The 27,662-nt window shown below is 45.5% G+C and overlaps 1 protein-coding gene across 14 annotated transcripts in view; it reads right to left on the bottom strand.

The window, feature by feature from the left end:
* Positions 1-26,247, bottom strand: part of kcnma1a (potassium large conductance calcium-activated channel, subfamily M, alpha member 1a) — a 486,207-nt gene extending 459,960 nt beyond the window's left edge. For 4 of the 14 annotated variants that reach the window (XM_055661685.1, XM_055661683.1, XM_055661682.1 and 1 more), the window contains exon 1: positions 25,416-26,244. Coding sequence is in view for 5 of the 14 variants with exons in the window: in XM_055661690.1 (XP_055517665.1) it covers positions 25,416-25,656 (241 nt within the window). In the remaining 9 variants the exon portion in view is untranslated. Of the gene's footprint in view, positions 1-25,415 lie in introns of all 14 variants that reach the window. The other 10 variants (XM_055661692.1, XM_055661681.1, XM_055661684.1 and 7 more) reach the window with 7 other exon arrangements.
* Positions 26,248-27,662: the final 1,415 nt, after the last annotated feature.

Genomic DNA, 27,662 nt, shown 5'->3' with positions numbered 1-27,662 from the left:
TCGCAGGAGATTAGAAGAATGAGGGGGGACCTCATTGAAACATGCAGAATAGTGAAAGGGTCACAGCTTAAGGATAAGGGGGAAATCCTTTAAAACCGAGATGAGGAGAACTTTTTTCACACAGAGAGTGGTGAATCTCTGGAACTCTGCCACAGAGGGTAGTCGAGGCCAGTTCATTGGCTATATTTAAGAGGGAGTTAGATGTGGCCCTTGTGGCTAAGGGGATCAGGGGGTATGGAGAGAAGGCAGGTACGGGATACTGAGTTGGATGATCAGCCATGATCATATTGAATGGTGGTGCAGGCTCGAAGGGCTGAATGGCCTACTTCTGCACCTAATTTCTATGTTTCTATGATTGGATGGTGTGGATGAGGGAAGGATGGTTCCACTAGTGGGAGAGCATAGGATTAGAGGTCATAGCCCCAGAATTAAAGGACGTTCCTTTAGGAAGGAGATGGGAAGGAATTTCTTTACTCAGGGGGTGATGAATCTGTGGAATTCTTTGCCACAGAAGAATGTGGAGGCCAATTCAATTGATATTTTAAAAACAGAGATAGATAGATTCTTGTGTTCAAGAACGAACTGCAGATGCTGGAAAATCAAAGGTACACAAAAATGCTGGAGAAACTCAGCGGGTGCAGCATCTATAGATGCTGCTGCACCCGCTGAGTTTCCCCAGCATTTTTTGTGTACCTTAGATAGATTCTTGATTTGTACAGTGTCAGGGTTTATGTGGAGAAGGCAGGAAAATGGGGTTAGGAAGGAGAGATAGATCAGCCATGATTGAATGGCATAGTAGAATTGATGGGCTGAATGGCCTCATTCTGCTCCCATCACCAATAACCACATGATTACTTACTCCCTCTCTGCTCCCTAATTTCTGTAGGTAGACACAAAATGCTAGAGTAACTCAGCGGGACAGGCTGTATCTACCTGCGCTAGAGAAATTACTCCAATGTGTGATATTTTGTGTGCTTGTATATCTTGGTATCTCTGCACAGCGCCAGAGATCCTGGTTTGATCCTGACTATGGGTGCTGTCTGTACGGTGTTTGTACATTCTCCCCGTGGATCTTTAAACTAAACTCCACCTCATGGGCTTTTAAAACAGTCTGAATAAAAGCCAAGAGACAGAATTTACTTTCCCACAAATGCAGCCTGACCTGCTGAGTATTTCAAACATTTTCTAGTTTTATTTTAGATTTCCAGCATCTGCAGTTTTATTTTTGATTCATTAACACTATGTTTGATTTTCATTTACTGATCGGACATTCTTAGTATCAATTCCTGCCTCTGAGGAATGTGTGTGCACACACCTTTAAATGTAAAATTAAGGGTTCATAGATAATCACACTCATTCAATGTAGGAGGAAGCCTAACGGGCAAGTTTTGAGGGTTTAATGATTTATCTGTCTATATACCTCATTGGTAGCCCTCAGACTATCCTTGATCGGACTTTACTGGCTTTACCTTGCATTAAACCCTATTCCCTCATCATGTATCTATATACTGTAAAAGGCTCAATTGCAATCATGTATTGTCTTCCTGCTAGCTGGATAGCACGCTACAAAAGATTTTCACTGTACACGTGACAATAAACTAAACTAAAGTAAACTGCTCAGCACTTCAACTCCCCCTCCCATTCCGAATCCGACCTTTCTGTCCTTGGCCTCCTCCATGGCCAGAATGAGGACCACCGTAAATTGGAGGAGCAGCACCTCATATTTCGCTCGGGCAGTCTGCACCCCAGCGGCATGAACATTGACTTCTCTAATTTCAGGTAGTCCTTACTTTCTCCTCCCCATCTCAGCTCTCCCTCAGCCCAATAGCTCATCCTCTTCCTTTCTTCTTGCCCTCCACCCTCACATCAGTCTGAATAAGGGTTTCGGCCCGAAACGTTGCCTATTTCCTTCCCTCCATAGATGCTGCCTCACCCGCTGAGTTTCTCCAGCATTTTTGTATAAACTAAACAAAGGGCTGGAATCAACTCAGAGTTAATATTACAAACAGTCCAGGCCTCCTAGTTTCAGGTGTATGTATACCCTTAGCTGGAACAACCTGCAAAAATGTCATGGCCACTTTAGACTCCAATCTGCAAAGGTGGAGAGGGTATTAGCTCGAGTGAATTTATTCAGCTGAATGAATACATACACAACGTGGTAAAAGTGAATATGATCAGAGCTCTTCATGTAGTGAAAGGTACTAATGAAATTGTGGAGTCAGTGTGAGGCTTCATTTAGGAACCATTAGTCCTGGATCTCAGCTCCATCTCCCATTCCCAAGAGCTTTTTCACAAAGCATTTCAATTCTCACCTCCTCCCCACAGGGAAAAATTATCTTCTGGAAAGATAATACAATTTCTAACGTTGCGATGACGCAGTGTGACAGGTGCACCTGTAAAGCACCTTGGGGCATCACGAGATTGTGAAATATGTTTCATCCCAATTTTCATTCACAATGTTTTCCACTTATAACATATCACAGAGTCCTGACTTATGCTGTTGACTCTATAGACAATCGACAATAGGTGCAGGAGTAGGCTAGTCGGCCCTTCGAGCCAGCACCGCCATTCAATGCGACTCATTTTTCTTTCTTTTTTAATGCTTTTCGAACTATATATCTGAATCTTCAGCAACAGATCTTTCTCTTCCTTGAATTGTTACTTTCCTTGGCAGCTCCAGCAAGTTGGAGTTATTCACGGAATTCAGCCTGTAACCTCCCTATTGATAATTTGGGTGGAGCCCATCGTCATTCCAAGAGGAAATACAACCTTCCATTCTGCCGCTCCCCGTTAAAAACTACCCACTCCAGGATTTTGCAGGGATTTCTTGCAAGTTTTGTCAGGTATAAATGCCAATTGTTCCGTTGACAATGCACATGACAATTAAACATGAAGATAGACACAAACGCTACAGTATCTCATCAGGTCAGGCAGCATCGAAAGAGAAAAATAATAGGTGACATTTCAGGTCATAACCCTTCTTCAGGCCCGAACACCACCTATTCCCTTTCTCCAGAGATGCTGCCTGACCCGCTGAGTTACTCCAACATTTTTAGAAACATAGAAACATAGAAATTAGGTGCAGGAGTAGGCCATTCGGCCCTTCGAGCCTGCACCGCCATTCAATATGATCATGGCTGATCATCCAACTCAGTGTCCCGTACCTGCCTTCTCTCCATACCCTCTGATCCCCTTAGCCACAAGGGCCACATCTAACTCCCTCTTAAATATAGCCAATGAACTGGCCTCGACTACCCTCTGTGGCAGAGAGTTCCAGAGATTCTACACTCTCTGTGTGAAAAAAGTTCTTCTCATCTTAGTTTTAAAGGATTTCCCCCTTATCCTTAAGCTGTGACCCCTTGTCCTGGACTTCCCTAACATCGGGAACAATCTTCCTGCATCTAGCCTGTCCAACCCCTTAAGAATTTTGTAAGTTTCTATAAGATCCCCTCTCAATCTTCTAAATTCTAGAGAGTATAAACCAAGTCTATCCAGTCTTTCTTCATAAGACAGTCCTGACATCCCAGGAATCAGTCTGGTGAACCTTCTCTGCACTCCCTCTATGGCAAATTAGCAATTTTGGTCTATCTTTGGTATAAGCCAGCATCCACAGATCCTTCCCACACCGACAATTAAACACTTTTGCGTTTGCTGTGACTGGCACAGAACTGCCAGATACTTAAAGGACTCAGCCTAATCCAATATAGACAAAACTAGTTACAGATACTCAACGGACCCACCCCTATCCAATGAGTTTTATTTAATAACTGTAAACATATAATCGTTTTGAGTACTGGAGCCACGCAGCATGGAAACAAGCCCTTCAGCCCAACTCACCTCAGGCAAACATGATGAAATTGATTTAACAGGCTTTCAGATAGGCACATGGATATGCAGGGAATAGGGGAATATGGACCACATGTGGGCAGAGGAGTCTAGCTTAACTTTGCTTCATATTTGGCATGGACATTGTGAGCCAATGAGCCTGTTCCTGTGCTATCTGATAGGCAATCCTTCACCAGATACAAGCTATTCCGCTTTAGGGAGAGTTACATTTCTGGATTTATCATTCTTAGAGGCTACATAATATTTTGCCACCAACACAGAAGACAGTGAAAGGCAGCCGAGTCAATCCAAACACTAATTCTAACACTAAAAAACACAGAGAGACAGATAGGCCATGAGCCACTTTTGTCACACAGCAATGTATTGAAACATACACTACGCTGCTGTTCTAATTTGTTTTTATTTCTAGCCTTTGGTTGTTTAGTTTAGTTTAGAGATGCAGCGCAGTATCAGGCCCTTCAGCCCGCGAAAATGGACACAAAAACCTGGATTAACTCAGTGGGACAGGCAGCATCTGTGGAGAGAAGGAATGGGTGACATTTCAGGTCGAGACCCTTTTTCAGACTAGTTAGGGATAAGGGAAACTAGAGAGGTGATGAGGAGAGATAAAGAACAATGAATGAAAGATATACAAAGAAGTAACGATGATAAAGGAAACAGGCCATTGTTAGCTGGTTGTAGGGTGAAAATGAGAAGCTGGTGTGACTTGGTTGGTAGAGGAGGGATAGAGAGAGAGGGAATACCTGAAGCGAGAGTAATCAATATTCATACCACTGGGCTGTAAGCTGCCCAAGTGAAATATAAGATGCTGTTCCTCCAATTTGCATTTAGCCTCACTCTGACAATGGAGGAGACCCAAGACAGAAAGGTCAGTGTGGGAATGGGAAGGAGAATTAAAGTGTCCAGCAACCGGGAGATCAGGTTGGTTCAGACGGGCTGAGCAAAGGTTTTTCCGCAAAACGATGGCCCAGTCTGCGTTTGGTCTCGCCGATGTCTAAGAGTCCACATCTTGAACAACGGATACAGTAGATGTGGTTGGAGGAGGTGCAAGTGAACCTCTGCCTAACCTGAAAAGACTGTCGGGGTGCTTGGACGAGGGAGGAGGTATCGCGACAGGTGTTGCACCTTCTGCGGTTGCAGGGGAAGGTACGTGGGGAGGGGGTAGTTTGGGTGGGTAGGGATGAATTAACCAGGGAGTTGTGAAGGGAACAGTGTCTGCGGACACCCTACGGCACACGAGGCCGCGCCAACCAACAATCACCCCGTACACTAGTGCCACCCTACACACAAGAGACAATTTACAATTGTTACCGAAACCAACAACCGTCCAACCTGCATGTCTTTGGAGTGTGGGAGGAAACCTGAGCACCTGTAGAAAACCCACGCGGGCACAGGGAGAACGTATTAATTCCGTACAGCCAGCACCCGTGGTCAGGAGCAAACCCAGATATCTGGCACAACTCTACCGCTGGACCACCCGCCCCTGTGTGGTGACCCCAAGTGGGAAGTCATCTGCTTCACCGTATCGTAACCCGTCTCAGACCTGTAACCTGACTCAGGCAAAGTATGGAGCTGGTTTTCTGACTCACCCATTTGGTTCAACCCAAAAAGCCACCCATTACGAGAATGGGAATGAAATTAATTACAGCATTCAACGTAATGAGTTTCTATTTATAAACCTTTACTGGGCAGCTGTGGTAGGTGGAAAATCTTGACTGGTTACTCTTCAAATGTTTGAGATTTTTCACTTATATGGTTAAATAATTAAGGTATGTTAAGAATCAAAGTCATTAGTTAAACTGATCCAACTGGAATCACACCTCATTATATCCGCTCCACGGTTTACCTGCGGCTTTCAAAACTTCTGATTGATTTCATTCTCCTCCTTAAACAGTAGTGCATCCTCCTCAAGTCAAGTCAAGTGAGTTTATTGTCATGTGTCCCTGGAGAGGACAATGACATACTTGCTTTGCTTCAGCACACAGAACATAGTAGGCATTTACTACAAAACAGATCAGTGTGTCCATCATATACCACAATATAAATATATACGCACATGAATAAATAAACTGATAAAGTGCAAATAACAGATAATGGGTTATTAATAATCAGAGTTTTGTCCGAGCCAGGTTTAATAGCCTGATGGCTGTGGGGAAGTAGCTATTCCTGAACCTGGTTGTTGCAGTCTTCAGGCTCCAATCATACATGTTCCACTGTAGCAAATCCATTATACCCTGGGTACCCAGCCCGTGGCAGATGAGGGACCCAACTATGTATTGGCTCAGGTCAAGAATACTTATTGTATTGGGAAGGGTGATTATAGGGTGATGGGTTGTACATATGACTAAGAGATACTGAATAGTATATGAGAGTTTTTTTCTTTTTTTCTCTCTTTTTTTGTATGGCTTTGTAAATATTTGATTATTGTATAAATGTAAATAATTTGATGTACATATAGCTGCTGGTGTACATATGGTGTACATATAGCTACTGGTGTACATATAGCGTTTAAGAGGGAACTGCAGATGCTGGAGAATCGAAGGTTACACAAAAAAGCTGGAGAAACTCAGCGGGTGCAGCAGCATCTATGGAGCGAAGGAAATAGGCAACGTTTCGGGCCGAAACCCTTCTTCAGACTGATCGGGGGCGGGGGTGGGTGGGGACAAGAAAGGGAAAAGGAGGAGGAGCCCGAAGGCTGGGGGATGGGAGGAGACAGCAGGGGGGCTGAGGAAGGGGAGGAGACAGCAAGGACTAACAAAATTGGGAGAATTCGATGTTCATGCCCCCGGGATGCAGACTCCCCAAACGGAATACGAGGTGCTGTTCCTCCAATTTCCAGTGCTGCTCGCTGTGGCCATGGAGGATGCTGTTCCTCCAATTTCCGGTGCTGCTCGCTGTCCTCCATGGCCACAGCAAGCAGCACCGGAAATTGGAGGAACAGCACCTCATATTCCGTTTGGGGAGTCTGCATCCCCGGGGGCATGAACATCGAATTCTCCCAATTTTGTTAGTCCTTGCTGTCTCCTCCCCCTCCTCAGCCCCCCTGCTGTCTCCTCCCATCCCCCAGCCTTCGGGCTACTCCTCCTTTTCCCTTTCTTGTCCCCACCCACCCCCACCCCCGATCAGTCTGAAGAAGGGTTTCGGCCCGAAACGTTGCCTATTTCCTTCGCTCCATAGATGCTGCTGCACCCGCTGAGTTTCTCCAGCTTTTTTGTGTAACCTACGGTGTATATATAGCTACTGGTGTACATATGGTACATATATACTGGTGTATATATAGCTACTGGTGTACATATAGCTACTGGTGTACATATAGCTGCTAAACTTGTATAAGATAATTACAAGCAGTTGAATAAGGGGAGGGAATTAATAAACTTTGGCTTCTTCCTGTTCCTTTTCAGACACTTATGATTTCATTTATTTATAGATATTGTTTATGACACTTTAGAAATATTGTTTTGTTTTTGTACGCTGTTTCACACTTGCTTTTTATTCTTTTATTCTGTTCGAAATAAAGAATTTAAAAAATATATATATATTGTTTTAAAAAGTCCAGGTCTGGTTAGGTACACATTAATCAGGAGCTGGAAGAGACCACTTGGACTTCAGTCAGATCCCCCCACAGGCTCTGGTGCTCGAGAGAAGAAGAACTCAGTAACATTTCTGGAATATTATATTGGCATTATGTTCAACACAGTCATTGTGGACCAACAGGCCTGTTCCTGGTATGTACTTTTCTATGTAGGAAGAACTGCAGATGCTGTTTTAAACCGAAGATAGACACTAAAAGCTGGAGTAACTCAGGTGTGACAGGCAGCATCTCTGGAGAGAAGGAATGGGTGATGTTTCAGGTCGAGACCCTTTTCCAGAGATGCTGCCTGTCCCGCTGAGTTACTTTTGGTGTCTATCTGCACTTTTCTATGGTCTATGATCTAAAGATGGCATTAAGGCAAGAGAGAGCGGGGGAGAGTAATAGCATGAGTGACAGAAGAAACTGGCGATGCTGGAGTCTTGATCAGAATACAAAATGCTGGGGGAACTCAGCAGATCAGGCAGCATCGTTCGAGGGAACCGACAGGCAACATTTCAGTTCAGGACCAATCTAAAGAAGGATCCCGACCTGAAGTATTGTCTGTCCATTCACCTCCACAGTTGATGCATGACCAGCTGAGTTACTCCAGTACTCTGTGTTTAGGAATAGAAGGAACAATGAACGAGAGAAATGGAAAGAAAGAGACAGACTGAGCAAAGGCAACGTGAAAGAGAGAGACATTTTGTTTGCAGCCAGCTGGCATATTCATGTGCTGGTATACGAAGGAACTGCAATTGCTGGTTTAAACCAAAGATAGACACAAAATGCTGGAGTAACTCAATGGGACAGGCAGCATTTCTGGAGGGAAGGAATGGGGTACGTTTCGGGTCGAAAACGTTCTTCAGACTGACGTCAGGGGGGAGGGAGATAGATAGATAGATAGATATGGATCATGGAAAATGTAGAATATATCCTTGTTAGCTGGGAGAAGTTAACAATAAAGCAAAGAGAGATAAAATGTTGAGATAAAAACTACACATTTTTTTTAAGAGATAAAATTTCTACATTTTTCTTGATCTCCATTCCCTTTGCCCCGGTTTCACACCTTACACTTCCTTTTCTCTCCATCTCCCTCTCCCCCTGACGTCAGTCTGAAGAAGGGTCTCGAACCGAAATGTCACCCATTCCTTCTCTCCAGAGATGCTGCCTGTCCCACTGAGTTACTCCAGCATTTGGTATCTACCAATGTGCCAGCACTGATAGAGGCTATCAAAGAGTGCAACTAATAAAGGCTATGACTCACCAAACCTCTGCTTCACTAAGATATTGCAAAGATAAGAATTCACTTCCAATATATTTAATCCTAGAGGAATATGAACAATAAAAAAGAAACATTGAAATGTCTCCTTGAAGCACAATGGATTCATCAGATATCACACATTTATCGCTGAGATTTGTGTAAAATGACAAAAAGAAAGTTTCATCTGTACTTTTTTTTAATGAGCTCAGCAGGTAATTTCATGTGCAGAAATTAGAAATGCATTGCAAAAGTGGAACATCTGATTTACTGTTTTTGTGGGGGTTTGAGAGAATATTTGCTCCATTCTCTCACACATTGCACGGAGAGGGATCCAAACAATGAGTCATATTCATGGTGACTCAAAGCCAAATGCATTGGGAATGATAGAATAGTGACGAAGTCAGGCACCAGCACTGCCTGTAAAACTGTGCTCTGCACACACCTCACACCATTTATATTTAATGGAATTCTTCCACTTTGTGGGGAAGATCACAAGTATGGTTAATACAATAATAGACTCAATAAAAGATGCAAAGCGCACATGTAAGACACATTATATGGAGATCGGAATGGTTACAATGTCATTAACAGAACTATGCATAATTAGATTAAGCCTTCCGTGCAAAGGTTATAATCCACACGCACACGAGAAATACCAGTTTTGATCTCAGTCCTCCAGTTACACTAGATATGGAAGACACAAGCAAAAGTCCGTCACGTGGTCCATTGAGCCTACTCCACCATTCAATAACATTGAGGCTGGCCTCAACTTCTCTGTACAATCCCCATAACTCTGGACTCCCCGTTGACCAGCTAAGAGGAAAGACCCCATTTGGTCTCCCAAATAACCGACTAGACAGATGCAGAAGGGGGTGGTTTTGGGACGTCAGAATGCACCGCTGAGCCTACTGGAGATGTCGTGGGTTCAATCAGCGAAACGTTGATGAAAGTATGTGCTGCAATGTATCTCTAAAGTCTACAGTAAAGTTTAAAGTAGTTCCCCAAAAATATTTCAAGAAATAGTTGCATGCGTAGGACGAGTTTGGCCAGTGTGGGCAAGATGGGCCGAAAGGCCAGTTTCCACACTGTATGACTCTATAGCAAAAAAACATAATGAATTCCTTGCAAATGATTGTTGCTCGCTAATAGAACGAATAATCGGTGTTTGTGACTAACAACAAGCGATGACGTACAAAATTTGCAATTCAGATTAACCTGAAGGGAATTAACCCGACTGATTCAAATGCAGCTCTCTCATGAGATTTTGCACAAACATGAATGTTCATCGTTTTAGTGGTTATCAGCAAGACTCAGTGAGGCAAAGGGATTCCTTTCCTACGCCAACATGCAAAGCACTTCAATGGTCTGCATGGATCTACTGAACAAACAGAACTGACTAATGGTTATAGAATTTAAAAATCAATGGTAGATGTTAACACCCACGTAAGCTACCAATACTTGACTCATCAAGGCCCTGTCCCACTTACCCGAGTTACTCCCGAACTCGTCCGAGTTTTCCCCTTGATTCGAACTCGGGGAATGTCGGGGAATGTCGGTAGCGAGCTCGTAGGTGCCCGATGAAGTCCGTAGATGTTTCGTAGTGGCTCGTAATGCCAGCCGTAGGTACTCGGGGCATCAGGTAAGTCGGGACGTTTTTTCAACATGTTGAAAAATGTCCACGAGTTAAACAAATAGCCCCGAGTACCTACGAACGGCTATTTCTGTAATTCCCCGAGTTCGAATCAAGGGGAAAACTCGGGGGAGTTTGTGAGTAACTCGGGAAAGTGGGGCATGGGCTTAAAGCCGACAATATTATTGAAATTATGGTGGAGCCTCAAATCCATCACTCGCCTTGAACCCAAGCAGCAGACAATGGAAAATCTGGTTGATGAAATGATGTCTCAAACTGATGATTCATCTGGAGCTCTGGAACCGAAGATTCATTGACCACCAGAAGAGAAAACTAGATGGCAAAGAACATTACATTACAAGGAAAGATTTATGGACACAGTTGGGGACATTCCAGTCAAAGTGGTTTGGGATTATCTGTGATTCCATCTTCCTCTTTGGAAGCTTGGAGACAGGTGAAGAGATCAGAAGCTCGCACAATATCAATTATGTTTTTCGGGATTATCCACACGTCATAAACACTACGATGGGCGTGTGCCCACTTCCCATTCATATTCGCCACCATGAACAGATGCTGAACAGCCCATTCATATTCGCCATCATGAACACATGCTGAACAGCCCATTCATATTCACCATCATGAACACATGCTGAACAGCCCATTCATAAGCATCACCGTAGACATTTGCCGAACAACCCATTCATATTGACCACAATGGAAATGTACCCAAATAACCCAATTATTTGGTTAGTTTAGCGCAGAAACAGGCCCTTAGGCCCCTGGAGTGCTTGCCGACTAGCAATCCCCGCACACAATCTCGGGACAATTTACAATTTTACCAAGTCAATTAGGCTACAATCTGTATGGGGAGGTCATGGGAGGAGCCTACAAACTCTATACAGAGAGCACCCATGGCCAATATTGAACCCGGGTCCCTGGCACTAATTCTACCGCTGAGACACTGTGCCGTCCATATATTCACCAAAATGTATGTGCTAAACAGCCCATTCATAAACATCATCGTGGACATGTACCGAACAGTCCATTCATAAACACTGCCATATATATGTGACACAGACCCAGTGTGGGGGAACCACTGGAAGGGAGTGGGGGGGGGGCAGGGGGGGGGGGGGGGGGAAACTAGTCACATTAAAGTATTCATTCATTCATTCATTCACATTCACCACTTTGGACATATGCTGACAGTCTCTTTCCACAATATACACTCTGTAGATCTCTACATGATTTACAAAGCAGAAAATTGTGATTAGCTTGATCTATTGACCATTGACTTCCACTCCACAAATTTCTTTAGCCCTGTGTTACAGAGGAGAGCCCACTCATTGATAGCAAAACCGTTTAATCTTCAAACCCCCAAGTGCAACTTAACTGACCACTACGGAGATGGTTTCAAAAAAACAAATAGGACATGGCTTCAATTAATTAATTTCAGAGGCAGTAACACAAAATATGTTTCAAATAGCAAAATTAAGGCTGTTTTTCTTCATGCATATCTAAAGACAGTTTATTCATCCAACTTGTTGCTCCCTTTAAAATGGGCACAAAGATAAAACAGAATGTCTTTGTAAACCCAACAAATCTGTCATATTTGAGTTTAGTTTATTGTCATGTATACCAAGGTACAGTGAAAATCTCAATAAGACTTAAATACAAATACCATCAAAATCCACCGTATATACGGGGGACTTCAAATTTATAAAAACACCCTTTGTGTTAAAACATTTGGGTTTTTTTTATTGATAAGCCTTAGGTTAATATATAGGGGATGGAAGAAAATCAATGTTTTCAGTCCTATTATTTTGTTAATAATATAAAAGTTATAAACAAAGATGAAAATAAAAAGTGAAATCTAAAGTAGTGCTTTGAACATACATGTTGGATTCGAACAAGCCTTATTTTAAAAGACGAACACATTTGCATGCGTCGCAGAGCTCCCTGTCAGTCGCTGCTAAAAATACCCAGAATCTCGACATAAACACCAGGTTTTACAGCTCTGAAATTACCAGCAAGATTGGTTTAATCTTCCTCAACACATCTCTAAAAGAAACAATTAACGATTCAATCAACTAAATAGATTTCTATTTGCTCCATTTGCAAAGAGTGAATACAGCGTAGAAAGATAGACTTGCGTTTGTATAGCGCCTCACACTTCCCTTGTAGGATGCTAAACAAATACAGTACTTTGAAAAATAAAATGCTGCTGTAATGCTGGAAATACAGAGTTTTGTGATGGTAACACGACTAAAGGAGATTATTTGGTTGAGTTAGAGGTAAATATTTGTTAGGATACATGTGATAACTCCATTGCTCGTAACTAAAATAGTGGTCGGATATTTTTCCCAGTGCTGGAGAGTCTGAAGAAAGGTCTCAGCCCGATACGTCACCGATCCATGTTCTCCAGAAACGCTGCCTGACCAGCTGAGTTACCTCAGCACTGAGGTATCTTTCTTGAGCAGACGAGGCTTCAGCATAAACTACAGTACATAGACTATATGTTTCTCTCAGAAACAAACTACAGTACATAGACTATATGTTTCTCTCAGAAACATATTGGTGTGTCAGTCGAGATGTTTGCTCATGTGCCTGCTGTGAGATTTGAACCTGCAACCTTATGTTTCAAAGGTGATGGTACTATCACCTGAACCATAGCTGACATCAACTGATACAGAGAAACTGTGAAATGTTGGCATTCACAATAATTTGGATGTGCTTGAATACAAAACATGGAGAGATGGTTTAACTGTACAGCAAGCGACGGGGAAGTCAAGTCGCATTGTGGCATTTTATGGAAAGAATCTGACAGTCACGCAAGAGTAAATCTTGCATCATTGCAAGATGGGTGGCATGGTGGCACAGCGGTAGAGTTGCTGCCTTACAGCGCCAGAGACCCGGGTTCTGTCTGTATGGAGTTTGTACGTTCTCCCCATGACCGCGTGGATTTTCTCAGCGATCTTCGGTTTCCTCCCACATTCCAAAGACGTACAGGTTTGCAGGTTAATTGGCTTGGTAAGTGTAAAAATTGCCCTTAGTGTGTGTAGGATAGTGTTAATTGCGGATATCGCTAGTCGGCACGGACTCAGTGGGCCTGTTTCTGCGCTGTATCTCTAAACTAAACTTGGTACAGTTGCGTTGGTGGAACCCCTAAAGTGAAGTCGAGCCACGTCAAGTTTATTGTCATAAGCACAAGCACGGTGAGGGACAGGTACAATGAGAATGTCACTTGCAGCAGCATCATAGACTCAGATGGAAACATACATTCCACAAGCTAGTGAGAACACAAAGACTAATATTAAGACAATTGTGTAAAACGCAAGTGGATAATAAGATGGAGATGGATCAAAAGGTGGTCCATAGTGCTCTGTTGCTGGGGCAGGGCTGAGGTTGTGTAAGATGAACCACTCCAGTGTCACTGTATTCAGTTGTTGTGGAGACACAAGAAACTACAGGAATTGGAATCTAGACCAGTGGACCAGGCAGCATCTATGGACGGAATGAAACTGAAGAAGGTTCCTGACCCAGCACATCACTGACCATTCCATCCACACATGCTGCCTGACCCACTGAGTACGTCCAGCACCTTGTGCTTTGTGTCCTTATTTAAGGAAGTATATATCTTCTCTGAAGACAGTGCAAATAAAAGGTAATCTGGTTTGTTTTCTGAGATGAATAGTCAATCCTATAAATAAAAATAAAGTTAAAAGGTGACAAATGTGACTTAGAAGTGAGAAGTGATTTCACTGAAACTGCGTAGAATGGGAACTGCAGATGCTGGTTTATACTGAAGATAGACACCGTGCTGGAGTAACTCAGCAGGTCAGGCAGCATCTCTGAAGGCAAATGATGTGTGACATTTCGGGTTAGGACCTTTCCAGGGTGTTGACAAGATGGTTACTTTAAACGCCATTTCCCATGGCTTCAGAAACTAGAAATAGGTGACAAAATCCAAGAGACTGGAAGTCATGAGGAATGTTCTCATTCAGTCAAAGTGTCGTGGAGTTATAGAGTGCAGAAACAAGCCTTTGTTGTCTTTGCCCACCTTACAACACTCGTTTCGATGGGACTATAAAACTCCATCCCAGAGAGTGGATGAGCCCTCATTAAGTAAATTCAAGGATTATTTCAAAACATCATCTGAATCAAAGGATGATTAGAATCCAGTTGAATCAGGAAATAAAAGGGAGGGGTGGGAAAGTGGAGATGAAATGGAATATCATCATAGAGTATGTTAATGGAGCCTCGGGCCAACCACTACTTCCTTGTGTCCATAAAGGAACTGAGTTATCGGAAAATACACGTTGACTGTAAATACATTATGGGCGGCAGGGTGGTGTATTGTTAGAGCTACAGCCTTACAGCGCCAGAGATCTGGGTTTGATCAAGACTACGGGCGCTGTCTGTACGGAGTTTGTACATTCTCCGTGATCTGCGTGGGTCTTCTCTGAGATCTTCGATTTCCTCCCGCACTCCAAAGACGTACAGGTTTGCAGATTGATTGGTATAAGTGTAACTTGTCCCTGGTGTGTGTGTGTGTGTGTGTGTGTGTGTGTGTGTGTAGGGTAGTGTTCATGTGTGGGGCGCTCGCTGGTCTGCATGGGCTCGATGGGCCGAAGGGCCTGTTCCCGCTCCGTATTTCTGAACTAAATGAGACTAAAATTATCTTGCTTCGTTATAATTGTGCATTATCCGCTTGTCTTTTCCCATCTTAAATTTATACCATACAATATTCAAAGCAGATTGCAGTCCAGAAGGTGTTACTAAGCAATCTCTTTTTTTGGTAATATGTCAATATCTGAGTCACTGAGCAACTCTGATAAGAAACCAGATTTTGAATAAATTAAACACATGCTAATCGGTTACTGAATCAGACTCACCACTTTGATGGAATATTAGATATTTTTCTTCTGACATTTCCAAGTAGCAGAGCACCTTTGATTAGTCCCGCAGTTATAGTTATTATTTTTTGCGCATTGAATGCCCACCCCTCATCTCCCAGAAATGATTCATCATGAATCAGATTTTTACCATTGCAATAAACATGGCATTCGTTCAAATGTCACTCTCCAGCAATTCAAGATGGATTTTTAGAGGGAAACAGAGGTGCAGAGTTTAAGTATGCATCTCCCCATCAATTATACACACTGCTGCGTTAGTCATGTTTAGCCAATCTTCAGATACATCAGCCCTAAATAATGGTCACTGGGTCAACGGCTTGGTAAACTAACTCAGTTTCTCAATGGCATGACCTGATGAGGATTCCAGATTTTTCTGCAGGGAATAATCCACATTATTCTTCTCAGGATCAGCGTGGACTCCAGAACATCGGAGGTCCAGGGAAGACTTGATATTGGTATATATAAAATTAGGAGAGGCGTAGATAGGGTAGACAGTCAAAACCTTTTTCTCAGGGCAGGGGTATCCAACACTAGAGGGCATAGCTATACAGTGAAGGGGGGTGGGGGAAATATAACGGAGAAGTCGGCAAAATGTTATTTAACACACAGGATGGTGGGGGCCAGGAACGCATTGCCAGGGGTTGTGGTGAAGGCAGATACAACTGTGGCATTTGGGGTTTTTAGATAGGCACATGGAAGCATATGGAATACAGGGATATGGATCATGTACAGACAGATGAGATCAGTTTAACAGCATCATGTTCAGCACAATCATTGTGGGCTGAAGGGCCCATACTGTGCTGTACTCTCTTATGGTTTATCTTTCCTTCAAAACCATTGACCCTTGGACAATAATTTCTGGTCCAAGGTAGACAACATTGCTGGAGAAACTCAGCAGGTGCCCAGGCCTCCTCCATTGCCAGAGTGAGCAACACTGGAAACTGGAGGAGCAGCACCTCATATTCCGCTTGGGCTGTTTGCATCCCGGTGGCCTGAACATTGACTTCTCCAATTTCCGATAGCCCTTGCTGTCTCCTCCCCTTCTCAGCTCTCCCTCAGCCCTCAGGCTCCTCCTCTTCCTTTCTTCTTCCCACCCCCCCCTATCCTGCATCAGTTTGAAGTAGGGTTTCGGCCCGAAACGTTGCCTATTTCATTCACTCCATGGATGCTGCCACACCCGCTGAGTTTCTTCAGCAATTTTGTCTACTTTCGATTCTCCAGCATCTGCAGTTCCTTCTTGAACAATGTCTGGTCCAATATAGTTCCTTCTGCCGCATGCCCAGAACTATATCCAACAAGACCCGTGTGGGAGTATAATTCTTTCCCATGGATTAGCAAGCTCGTGGGATAAAGACTTGGTCTCTCCTTGTCCTCTTGCGATTGAACTTTGGACCATTCATCACAACTTCTCATCTCCGACACGTGAAAAGCCTCAAGGATATTTAGAGCAGATGAGATCTTCAACCAACAAGGAGAGATCAAATTATTTCCTTGAGCCTCTTCTGTTGAACCTACATGGACAACCATGGTTATAAGTGTACACCACTTCCAAATTCCAGACCCCACAACTTCAAAGGAACCAAATGCGCGACTTCAATGGGAATGGAGAACACTGCAGAACCAATATCATGTCGGACACATTCAGTGTAAGCAAACAAGAACAGATTTCTACCCCATCAAACATATCGCCCAAGAGAGTTGTCACAAAACATTAAGCTCGTCGTGGAATGGATTTCATTAACAGCCCGATGGCTCATTATTGTTTAGAGTTACTGCACTGTCAGAACTAACGTCAGAGATGTGGATGCATTAATATAGAATTACCAAATATATTATACACATCCCAGAGCCCAAATAACTCATGCATAAATAATAAACATAAATTTGCATCTCACTCAAGTCTCCTGACTTTAAATTAACATGAAGCAAGAAACCCTGAGAGTGGTTGACCCTCAAACTAAATCCATACATCTAAAGAGGTTAGGAAGAAGGAACTGCAGGTGCTGGTTTACAAAAAAAAAGACACTAATTGCTGGAGTAACACAGCAGGTAAGACAGCACATCTGGAGTATATATTTAGGCAATGTTTCGGGTCAGAACCCTTCTTCAGACTTCCCCAGTCTGAACAAGGGTCCTGAGCAGAAACGTCACCTATCCATGTTCTCCAGAGATGTTGCCTCGCCCACAGAATTACTCCAGCACGCGTAGTACGCAACTGAACGGAATGTGGGCCTTTTTTTCATCCATTTCCGTAAACCGGACCCGACCCGCAGTGTAATCAACGTTGCGGGGGGAACAGTTTGTGTTAATAAATTAAAATTCTGAAAATAAGAAGATTTTTATCAAATAACTTTTATTTTTACGAGGATGTTTCCGTAACCGGCTTCCGTCTCTGCACTGTTATCCTACGGGATCTTTGGTGCGGAGACGGAAGCCGGTTACGGAAATGGGGCCGAAAATTACCCGTGAATCTGCCCATGACCGCACTACGTCTTTTTCGGCGTGGTCTATCTTGCTCGCTACAGAATCTTTAGTTTCGGGTCGAGACCTTTCCTCAGACTGCGAGTCAGGGGAGATGGAGACTAGAGATATGGAGGGGTAAGGTGTGAAAATGACAGATCAAAGCAGTCGGTGATCAAGGAAATGTAGTCTGGTTCATTATTTGCTGTGGGGAAGGTGACTAGGAGGCAAACAATCAGAAGGACAGTGAAACTAGTGGTAGAACTAGTGGGGGAGGGATGGAGAGAGATGGTTTCTTAAATTTAGAGAAATCAATATTCATACCGCTGGGTTGTAAGCTACCCTAGTGAAATATGAGGTGTTGTTTTTCAAGAAGGGTCTCGACCTGAAATGTCATCCATTACTTCTCTCCAGAGATGCCGCATGTCCCACTGAGTTACTCCAGAATTTTGAGTCCATCTTCGGTGTAAACCAGCATCTGCAGTTCCTTCCTACACATTTTGTTCAGGAGGGAGCGTAATTGATCCAGAGCTGGCAGCAGGGATTTACACAGGCAAGGCACACAGCGGGCTGGAGCAACCAGAAATAGCACACCATGTCAGAGGCTGCAGACTAACCATATGGGCTAGTGAGAGCTTTCTCCTCCCCCAGACCAAGCTTAATTCACCCTGACAGTTCTCGCTGCTAGTAACTGTTGCTAGACTGGAAATATACCTTTCTCTTTGGCAATGTGCAACTTTTTCAAGCTGTGCTTCATCTACCCCCTGATCAAGGGCTATGTCAGGCACGGGTCCACCTTAACAGACTTGCCTATTCTGCACCAAAATTAACTACAAGTGTTAGGTTTAGGGCATTTATAGAAAGAACAGAAAAAGCTGGAGCCACTCAGCAGGTCAGGCAGCATCTCTGGAGAAGGAACAAAGTCAATGTTCAAGTCTATGACTTTCATTTGAATGTGTGATCTAAAATGTTAATCCCTTTCTCACTGCTTAGTGTAGCCTGACCTGGCAGGTATTTGCTGCATTTTAATTTTTTAAAGATTTAGTTGAGAGGATACATTTATTGTAACTTCCTTTTATAAGATCAAGAGGACCATAAGACATATGGGCAAAATTAGGCCATTCAATTATGGACTATCCTTGTTCTGACTTTACCTTGCACTAAACGTTATTCCCTTATCATGTATCAATACAATATGTAAATGGCTTGATTGTCATCATGTATTGTCTTTCCACTGACTGGATAGCACCCAACAAAAGCTTTTCACTGTACCTCAGTACACGTGACAATAAACTAAATAGAACGGATGATACTAGAGTGCAGAATATAGTGTTATTGCATTAGTTACAGTGAAAAATCTCTTTTTCCTTCTCAACCCCGTACTCCAGCCTTGGCCACATAGACACTCTTCCTCATCAAGAACCTATCAATCTCGGCTTTAAAAATACCCAATGTTTTGGCCTCCACAGCCGTCTATGGCAATGAATGCAACAGTCCCTCCACCCTCAGACTAAACAAATTCCTCGACTTCTCCAATTTGAAAATACATCCTCTCATTGGGAGGATGTGCCCTCTGGTTCTAGACTCTCCCATTACTGAAAACATCCTATCCACATCCTTGTTGTTGAATGGAAGCAATGAAAGACGGACCTGCACATGTGCAATTGCCCAGCAGAATCTCAGAAACACCTCTGTGCTTTACCTTGCTGAATGAAATCCTTGCTCGGACACAGAAGGAGCAGCCAAATGAGCACACGATGTCCCACAAACTGCTGAGAGGAGTTAATCTGATCTAGATGGCAGCACCAGAAAGATAATGCCAGAACAGGCGGCACGGTGGCGCAGCGGTAGAGTTGCTGCCTTACAGCGCCAGAGACCCGGGTTCAATCCTGACTATGGGCGCTGTCTCTACATTCTCCCCGTGACCTGTGTGGGTTTTCTCCAGGATCTCTGGTTTCCTTCCACGCTCCAAAGACGTGCAGGTTTGTAGGTTAAGTTGCTTGGTGTAACTGTGAGTTGCCCCGAGTGTGTGTGTAGGATAGCGTTAGTGTGCGGGGATCGCTAGTTGGCGCAGACTCGGTGGGCCGAAGGGCCTGTTTCCGCGCTGTATCTCTAAACTAAAGAACACGTTTTATCTTGCAACATTTCATGTTACCCAAACCCTACTGGACGGGGCAGCTGTAATACCTCAGTGCTGGAGTTTATCATTATTGGTTTATTGTTGTCATGTGTATAGAAGTATAATGAAAAGATTTGTTTGCATGCTATACAGTCAATTCATTTTATACATCAAGCCACAAAGTACAACAGGTATTGCAAGGAGAACAATACCCTAGTTCAAGATAATGTGATAGCATTGTACCGTAACAGTGAACAGGTGTAAGGTACACAATAATGTCGGCTGCGATTTGCACTGGGAAACAGGGTTAGTGTAGATGGGCAATTGATGGCAAGCCTGGACATGGTGAACACGAGAGCTTCTTTCCATGCTGCGTGAGTCCAGGTCGGTGTCATTAATGTGCAGCGCTGCCGGAATACTGAATGTACAGTCTCACATTCTGGGAGAAATGAAAGCCTAGAGTTTCCAAGCAAGAGGACGACCTCACAGGCGAGCTGACACCAATTAACTCTGCGCTCTAATCTTGTGTGTTAACTCCACAATCCATTCTCTGTGCCTTTTTCCCCCTCAAATGCAATTAGAGAGACGAGAAGAAATGTTCCAAACTTAAAACAGCATCAAGATCCATATTCCAGTGTTGAGGCTTTCTCGGCTAAATGTGCTTAGAATACAAGCAATATTGATGTTGCTCCCATTTCACCTCTTGGACTGTTTACTGTTCACAGAAAAAAGATACCTGCCATTCTGTCTAAATGCGTTTTTCACTAATCTACTTATAATGAGTTTTAGTGTGGCTGACAGGGAAGGTGCCTCTCTCTGCCCAGCTCAGCGCCTTATTTACTGGCACAAGGGTGGACAGTTCAACGGAGATTTTTAAGGGAGAGATAGATAGATTCTTGATTAGTAAGGGTGTCAGGGGTTATGGGAAGAAGAGGGGAGAATGGAGTTAGTACGGAGAGATAGATCAGCCATGATTGAATGGCGGAGTAGACTTGATGGGCCGAATGGCCTAATTCTGCTCCTATCACATGACATGACAGAGCTGGGGGTGAGCCTGTGCCTTCCCCCTTTACATGTCATGATAAAAAGCAAGACTTTTACAAAATCTACTTAATTAAATATGAATCAAAATTGGACCTGTCGAACGCATGTTACATAACTTGCATTGTATTTAAATGCATGTATTTAATTTAAATAAAACTATTGACATTATTGACATAATACATCGGAGGTGGGTGGAGTGTATAATTTATGACAAAGTTTCATGTCCTTCAAATAAAGTGAAGTTACCCAGTAAACAAACTCTGTTTAAATAGAGGAGAAAGCTACAAGATTTCTCACACTAATAGCATGATAATTACACTAAACAAAATGCAGTTAGTGGAGGATATTTAGATATTAATCTTGGCATAAAATCATTATGGGCATCAAGTTTAATTGACAGGGGAAATCACCCCATTATCTCAACTTTTCTTGGCTAAAGCACTGCCTTAATGATACCAGCAAGTCCTTGTCCACAGCACCAGACCAGAAATGTCAACTACCCCTTTGTCTGCACAGTTGCTGCTTAACCCACTGAGTTTCTCAAACAGTTTGTTTTCTTAGAACACAAAATGCTGGAGTAACTCATCGGGTCAGTCAGCATCTCTGGAGGACATGGATAGCTGGTGTTTCAGGTTGGGACTCAATAGATCCCCCTTGAATCTTACAAAGGGTCCCAACACAAAACAGCACCTATCCATGTCCTCCAAAGATGCCTGACTGACCCATTGAATTACTCCAGCACTTTGAGCTCCACACAATATTCCAGCATCTGCAATCTTTTGCATCCCCCCAGTTTTGAAATGCAACACACATGGGAACGAATGCAACTTTCCTTTTCTCAAAGAGTCGAAAACCTAAGCAAAGCAGTGAAAATACTGGGACCTGACCCACTTCCCCCCCTTTGTCACTCTGACCCAATGAGCATGATAAAAGAATGTCACTTGTGCTGTACAAAACTCCGCAAATGATGACAGAAGGTTCAAGTTGTGCTCCAGAGACTTAAACACAACGATATGGGGCAGTACAGTGCCTCTACCTCATTATGACAGTGATGCCGGTTCAATTCTGACCTCAGGTGCTGCTCATGTGGAGTTTGCAGGTCCCCGGTGTGACTACATGGGTTTACTTCGGATACACCAGTTTCCATCCACATCCCAAAGACGTGTAAATTGATAACAAGGTTTACAAGATTAATTCCTGCAATGAGGGGATTGACATATGAGGAAAGGTTAAGTAGGCTGGAACTCTACTCTTTGGAGTTTAGAAGAATGAGAGGCGATCTCATTGAAACATATAAGATCGTGAGGGGCCTTGATCGGGTGGATGCACCGAGGATGTTCCCAATGATCGGGGAAACTAGAACTAGGGGACATAGTTGCAGAATAAGGGGGGGCTCTTTTAAAACTGAGATGAGGAAGAACTTCTTCACCCAGAGGGTGGTTAATTTATGGAATTCACTGCCCCAGGGAGCAGTGGAAGCAGAAACTTTAAATATATTTAAGACTAAAATAGATGGTTTTTTAGCTGCCAAGGGGATAAGGGGCTACGGGGAGAGGGCAGGGATATGGACCTAGGTATGGTTAGTATAGTAAGACCTGAGTGATCTCCTGGACAAGTGTCGATCGCCTAGATTGGGGTCGGAGAGGAATTTCCCGGATTTTTTTCCCGAATTGGACCTGGGTTTTTATCCAGTTTTTTGCCTCCCCCAGGAGATCACGAGGTTCTTGGGGTGGAGAGGGGTGATAGCGGTATAAAGGGGAGGGTAGTGTCTTGTGTTCTGTGTCTTGTGTCTACTGTTTGTGGGTAAGTGTGTCTGTTTAGTGTTCAGCCATGAGCGAATGGCGGTGCGGGCTCGATGGACCTGGTGGTCTGCTCTCGCACCTACTTTCTATGTTTCTATGTTTCTATGTATAACTGACCACGGTAAATTGCCCGAGTATGAGATGGAATCTGAGAGGGGTGGTGTCGGAATTTGTTGGGAATGTGGAGAGAATGTGGGGAGAAGGCAGGAGAGTGGGGTTGAGATGGAAATATAGATCTGCCTTGGTTGAATGGCAGAGTAGACTTGATGGGCCAAATGGTCTAATTCTGGTCGTCTGACATGAAGAATAAAAATGGGGCTTATGCAGGACTGGTTGGCGTAGACCCAATGGACTGGTTCTCTCTGTGACAATGTCTAGGCAGACCGTCCAGTGAAATCTGTGTCCTACACACCAGATGTGGAACAGAAGCCCCACAAGGTGCGGCAGTGAATGTGAAAGACCCCCCAAGCACAGCACTGTGAAGTATCTTCATAGCTGTTATCATCCTACCCCAACCAGAGAGCAGTCCTGAACTACTATCTACCTCATTGGTGACCCTTGGACCATCTTTGATCGGACTTTACTGGCCTTACCTTGCTCTAAACATTATCCCCTCATCATGTGTCTGTACACTGCAAATGGCTCATTTGTGACCACGCATTGTCTTCAGGCTGGCTGGGTAGCACGCAGTATAAGATTTTGACTGTTCCTCGATGCATGTGACAATAAAATAAACTGAACTGAAAATGAAAGCAGATATCTTCAGAGTTGTTGATTGGTAAGGGTGTCAAGGGGTTATGGGGAGAGAGAGGGGGGAGACAGGAGAATGGGGTGTAGAGGAAAAGGTAGATCAGCCATGATTGAGTGGTGGGGTAGGCTGGATGGACCGAATGGCCTACTTCTGCCTCTCTGACTCATGAACTCAGAAGTTCTGACAGTGGCAGAAGTCTAACCAGTCAACCTGGACATTATTATCTCATTGCAACGTGTGTCATCTTGCTGTGCCAAGACGGTCTGCCTTGTTAATTGAATTAGTCACAAAATCTAGACCACTTTGAAGCGTCCTGCGAGTGGGACGTGACAGGCGCTACAGAAATGCAAGCATTTCTTCTTCCAGCGCTCCAGTTGAACCGTGTAGGAAGGAACTGCAGATGCTCGGCTGTACCGAAGATGGATATAAAATGCTGGAGTAACTCAGCGGGACAGGCAGCATCTCTGTTTAGAAGGGATGGGATTCAAGTCTGAAGAAGGGTCTCGGCCCGAGAGGTCGCCCATCCCGTTCCTTCTCTCCAGAGACGCTGCCTGTCCCGCTGAGTTGCTCCAGCATTCTGTGCCTGTCTCCAATTGAACAAAATAGCAGGTGGCCTCTCGCCTGTTTGAAGAGGCTGGAGAAGGAAACACACACACTGCGCGCTCGCCTTCGAGGGAGCGCATCAGAGATCTCTCCACATACAGGCTGGGTCCACCTGCGATGAGCGTTTGATTTCTCAGCGGGTGATGAGCTGGGTCAACGTTTGCTGCCGCCCACAGAAACTGGAGGTGTCTCTGCAGCCCAAACAGCCCAGAGCAGCGCTGGGATTGTGGAAGCGTTGGGGATATCACCTTCACAATGTTTATTTTGTACACAGGGCAAGATCTTTCCCCCCCAGATCTGTGATCATCTGCCCGACAAAGAACAAGACAGGGAAACGCACCCCGGGAGCTGTCCCACACCGGCGACTGGCGAGCGCACACATCCAATGGGTCCCGTCCTGACCTGATCCACAGGTACTCGCCCACCAAAGTGTGTAGGCTCTGTGGCCGCATGTCACCCAACCCACCCCCTCCCTCACAAACCCCTCTCCCATTACATTCACGGCTCTCGGTAAGCAGCGATCACAATTCCGTTTATTGACACCAGCACAAAGAACAACTATGTTTAAAACAAGCAGCAACCTGCTGCATATTGTACAGTGGACGAGGAGATACACCAACACCTCAAGTTGATGGGGTCAGCTGGAGAATGTTCATAGTGTACAACCTTGAGGGGCCGAGTGGCCTACCTCGAGCCCATCCTTATAGACACCTGTCAAAGGAGCACGAGCGGGCCACTCGGCCCCTCGATCCTACCCCATCCATCGACATGAACATGGCTTGTTTACACCAGGCCTCAACTCAAACTCCTCTTCTGCTCCCGGTTCCCACGACCTCCCACTCCGTATCTGTGCCCGGAGCCTCTGGAACTTTGCAATCCAGGAATCATCTCCCCCCCCCCCCCCCCTCCCATTTCACCCCAATGTAGAAGGTGGGAGAGAGGGGTGGGGGTGGGGGGGAGAAGGGGGTGGTTTGGGGAGGGAGAAGGTTGGGGATGGTTGGGGGAGAGAGGGGGGGGGGGGGGGAGAAGGGGTGGTGGAGGGGGGGGGGGGTGGGGGGGAAGGGTTGGGGGAGGGGGGGAGGGGGAAGGGTTGGGGGGAGGGGTGAGGGGGAAGGTTGGGGGAGAGAGGGGTGGGGGGGGGAGAGAAGGGGGTGGGGGGGGGAGGGGTGAGGGGGAAGGGGTTGGGGGAGGGGTGAGGGGGAAGGGTTGGCGGAGGGGTGAGGGGGATGGTTGGGGGAGAGAGGGGTGGGGGGGGGAAGAAGGGGTGGTTGGGGGAGGGGTGAGGGGGAAGGGTTGGGGGAGGGGTTGGGGGGGGGGGAGAGGGGGATGGGGGGGTGTTGGGGAGAAGGGGTGAGGGGGAAGGGTTGGGGAGAGTTGGGAGGGGGAGAAGGGGGATCCAGGGGTGAGGGGGTTACCTTCCTCTTGATGCCCACAGTGGCAGCAGACGGCCCACAGGTACTGGGTGGTTCTCCACACCAAGATGATGAAGAGACCCCCGAAGAAGGTGACCATGGAGGAGGCGAGGAAAGCCCACCACATGCGCTGGTCGCTGCTGTCACAAATCATCTCGGCATCGATGGGGATGATGACGGGTTCCATGTTGAACACGGTGTTGTATCTTCTGGAGGACGCGTTGGCCCGGGCCATGGCTAGCATGAGGACAGACAGGGCGAGAGGCAGTCGCGCCTCTCCGCCCGGCTCACGGCCATGCTAGCCGTGCCTAGAGGGGCCGAAGAGCCGGGGGAGGAGGAGGAGGGAGAGCGGGGAGGAGGAAATGAAAGGGGGGGGGGGGGGGGGGGAGAGGGGTTGCAAACAAACAGCCTCCCCTCCTCGCCGTGTAAAATCCTTCCCTCCAACAGAGAGGAATCTCGCCTCTGTCTCTCTCTGCCTATCACTGCCGCAAGAATCGATTAATTATCTCCAGCGCAAATTCCCCTTCAATCAGATTTATAATCCAGGGAAAGAGAGTCAACCAAACTGCCTCCTTCTTTCCTTCCTTCCGTCCTTCTGGCTGCTCGGGGAAGGAGTATTTATGGAGGCGGCGCTCACTGCCCGTCTCCTGCGCTGAGCGATGGGTGGCGGTGAGTGTTGGCCAGCCGCGTCTCTCTGTCTCTCTGTCTCTCTGTCACACGGGCAGGCGGCCGCGGATCCCAGGTGAAGAAGCCGTGTTGTTTGGCCGGCACAGAGGCGGGGCTGGGACGGGTGCACAGATAGTCAACGACCTCCTCTTCTTCCTCCCCCTCTCTCACTCTCCCCCTCCCACTCTCTCCCTCCCTCCCTCTTTCTCTCTCTCCCTCTCCCTCTCTCCTTCTCTCTCTCTCTGCCAACCAGCGACTGCTTCAGCTCGTATTCGTGACGCAGCGCTAGATAGGTGGCATAATTTTAAGCCTCTCGTCCCATTTCATCCTACGGTAGATAAACACACACACACACATAGACACACACACAGATACAGCCACACACACACACACACGGAGATACAAGACCCTGCTCTCCTCTATAAACCGAGCCCTCATGTTTTTCTACATTTCATCCACAGGTTTCAAAAGGACACAATCTCCTCCTATTCACACGCTCTGTTGCGTTTGATTCTGCTATTGCTCTCCCTCCTCTCCCTCCCCTCCCCACCAGCGCCGACCAGCGCCGAGCACAGATGGTGTGGGTTTGAATTAGATGGAGGTGGCTGTGTTAATATCATGTAGTACCATGTTACATGTAGCCGGGCGGAGAGGCAGATACAGAGAGGGGAGCGGGGTGGGTGGTGTATTACTGTCTAACCCCCGCTCCCCCTAAATACTCTAACCGGATGAGTTTAGGGCATGTATCTCTTGTCTCAAGACCCATGGAGGGGGGAGTTGGCTGCATTTAATTTACGTTTATTATAGACTAACAACCGTGAAGTGGGGACACCAGCCATTGCTCACGCTGAACCAATGGGTTGGCTGTACCGTGAGATGCGCTGTTTACCAAACGGATGGAGACACAGTCGATGCTGGAATCTGGAGCGAAAATACACCCACAAAGTGCTGGGGGAACTCGGCGACTCGGGCAGCATCTGTGAAGGGAAATGGACGCGAGGAGATTCTCATCGTGATGGGGCAGAGGGGAGATGGTTGGTGAGGGGAGGAGGGGGAGAGGAGGGAGAGGTGAGGGGAAGGGAGTCTATTCTCGGGGAGTGCCAGCTGGTTCTTGCCCCGTCCCTCGGGGAGACCCGATGGAAAATGTAACATTAGAGTGGAAGACAGGGTAAACAATGGTGGAAATGTCACAGACTAGTGGGCATGTCTTTCAGCTGAGGTTTAAAGATGTGCGAGGCAAGTTTTGTTTTACCCACTGGAGCTCGCTGCCAGAGGTGGTGGTGGAAGCAGATAAGATAGTGGTGGTGTTCAAGAGACTTTTTAATTAAGTGTGTGGATATGCAGGGAATTGGGGCTATGTATCACATGCAGGGTGAGGAGGTAATGGCATCATATCCGGCTCAAACACCAAGTGCCGAAGCTCCTGTTCCTGCCCCGTGTTGTTCTATGTGTCAGCTTTCTTCCCTCCATTTCATTAGTCTGAAGAAAGGATCCATTCCCTGCTCAGATGCTGCCCGCCCTCCTGAGTTCCTCCAGCATTTTGTATTCAATATCCCAGGGGCTTGGATACAAGTCGCTATACAA

Source organism: Leucoraja erinacea, chromosome 34, assembly GCF_028641065.1.
Source record: "Leucoraja erinacea ecotype New England chromosome 34, Leri_hhj_1, whole genome shotgun sequence".
NCBI classification, from domain to species: domain Eukaryota; kingdom Metazoa; phylum Chordata; class Chondrichthyes; order Rajiformes; family Rajidae; genus Leucoraja; species Leucoraja erinaceus.
Note: the sequence above shows the minus strand (reverse complement) of the source record. Positions and strands in the feature narration are given on the sequence as shown.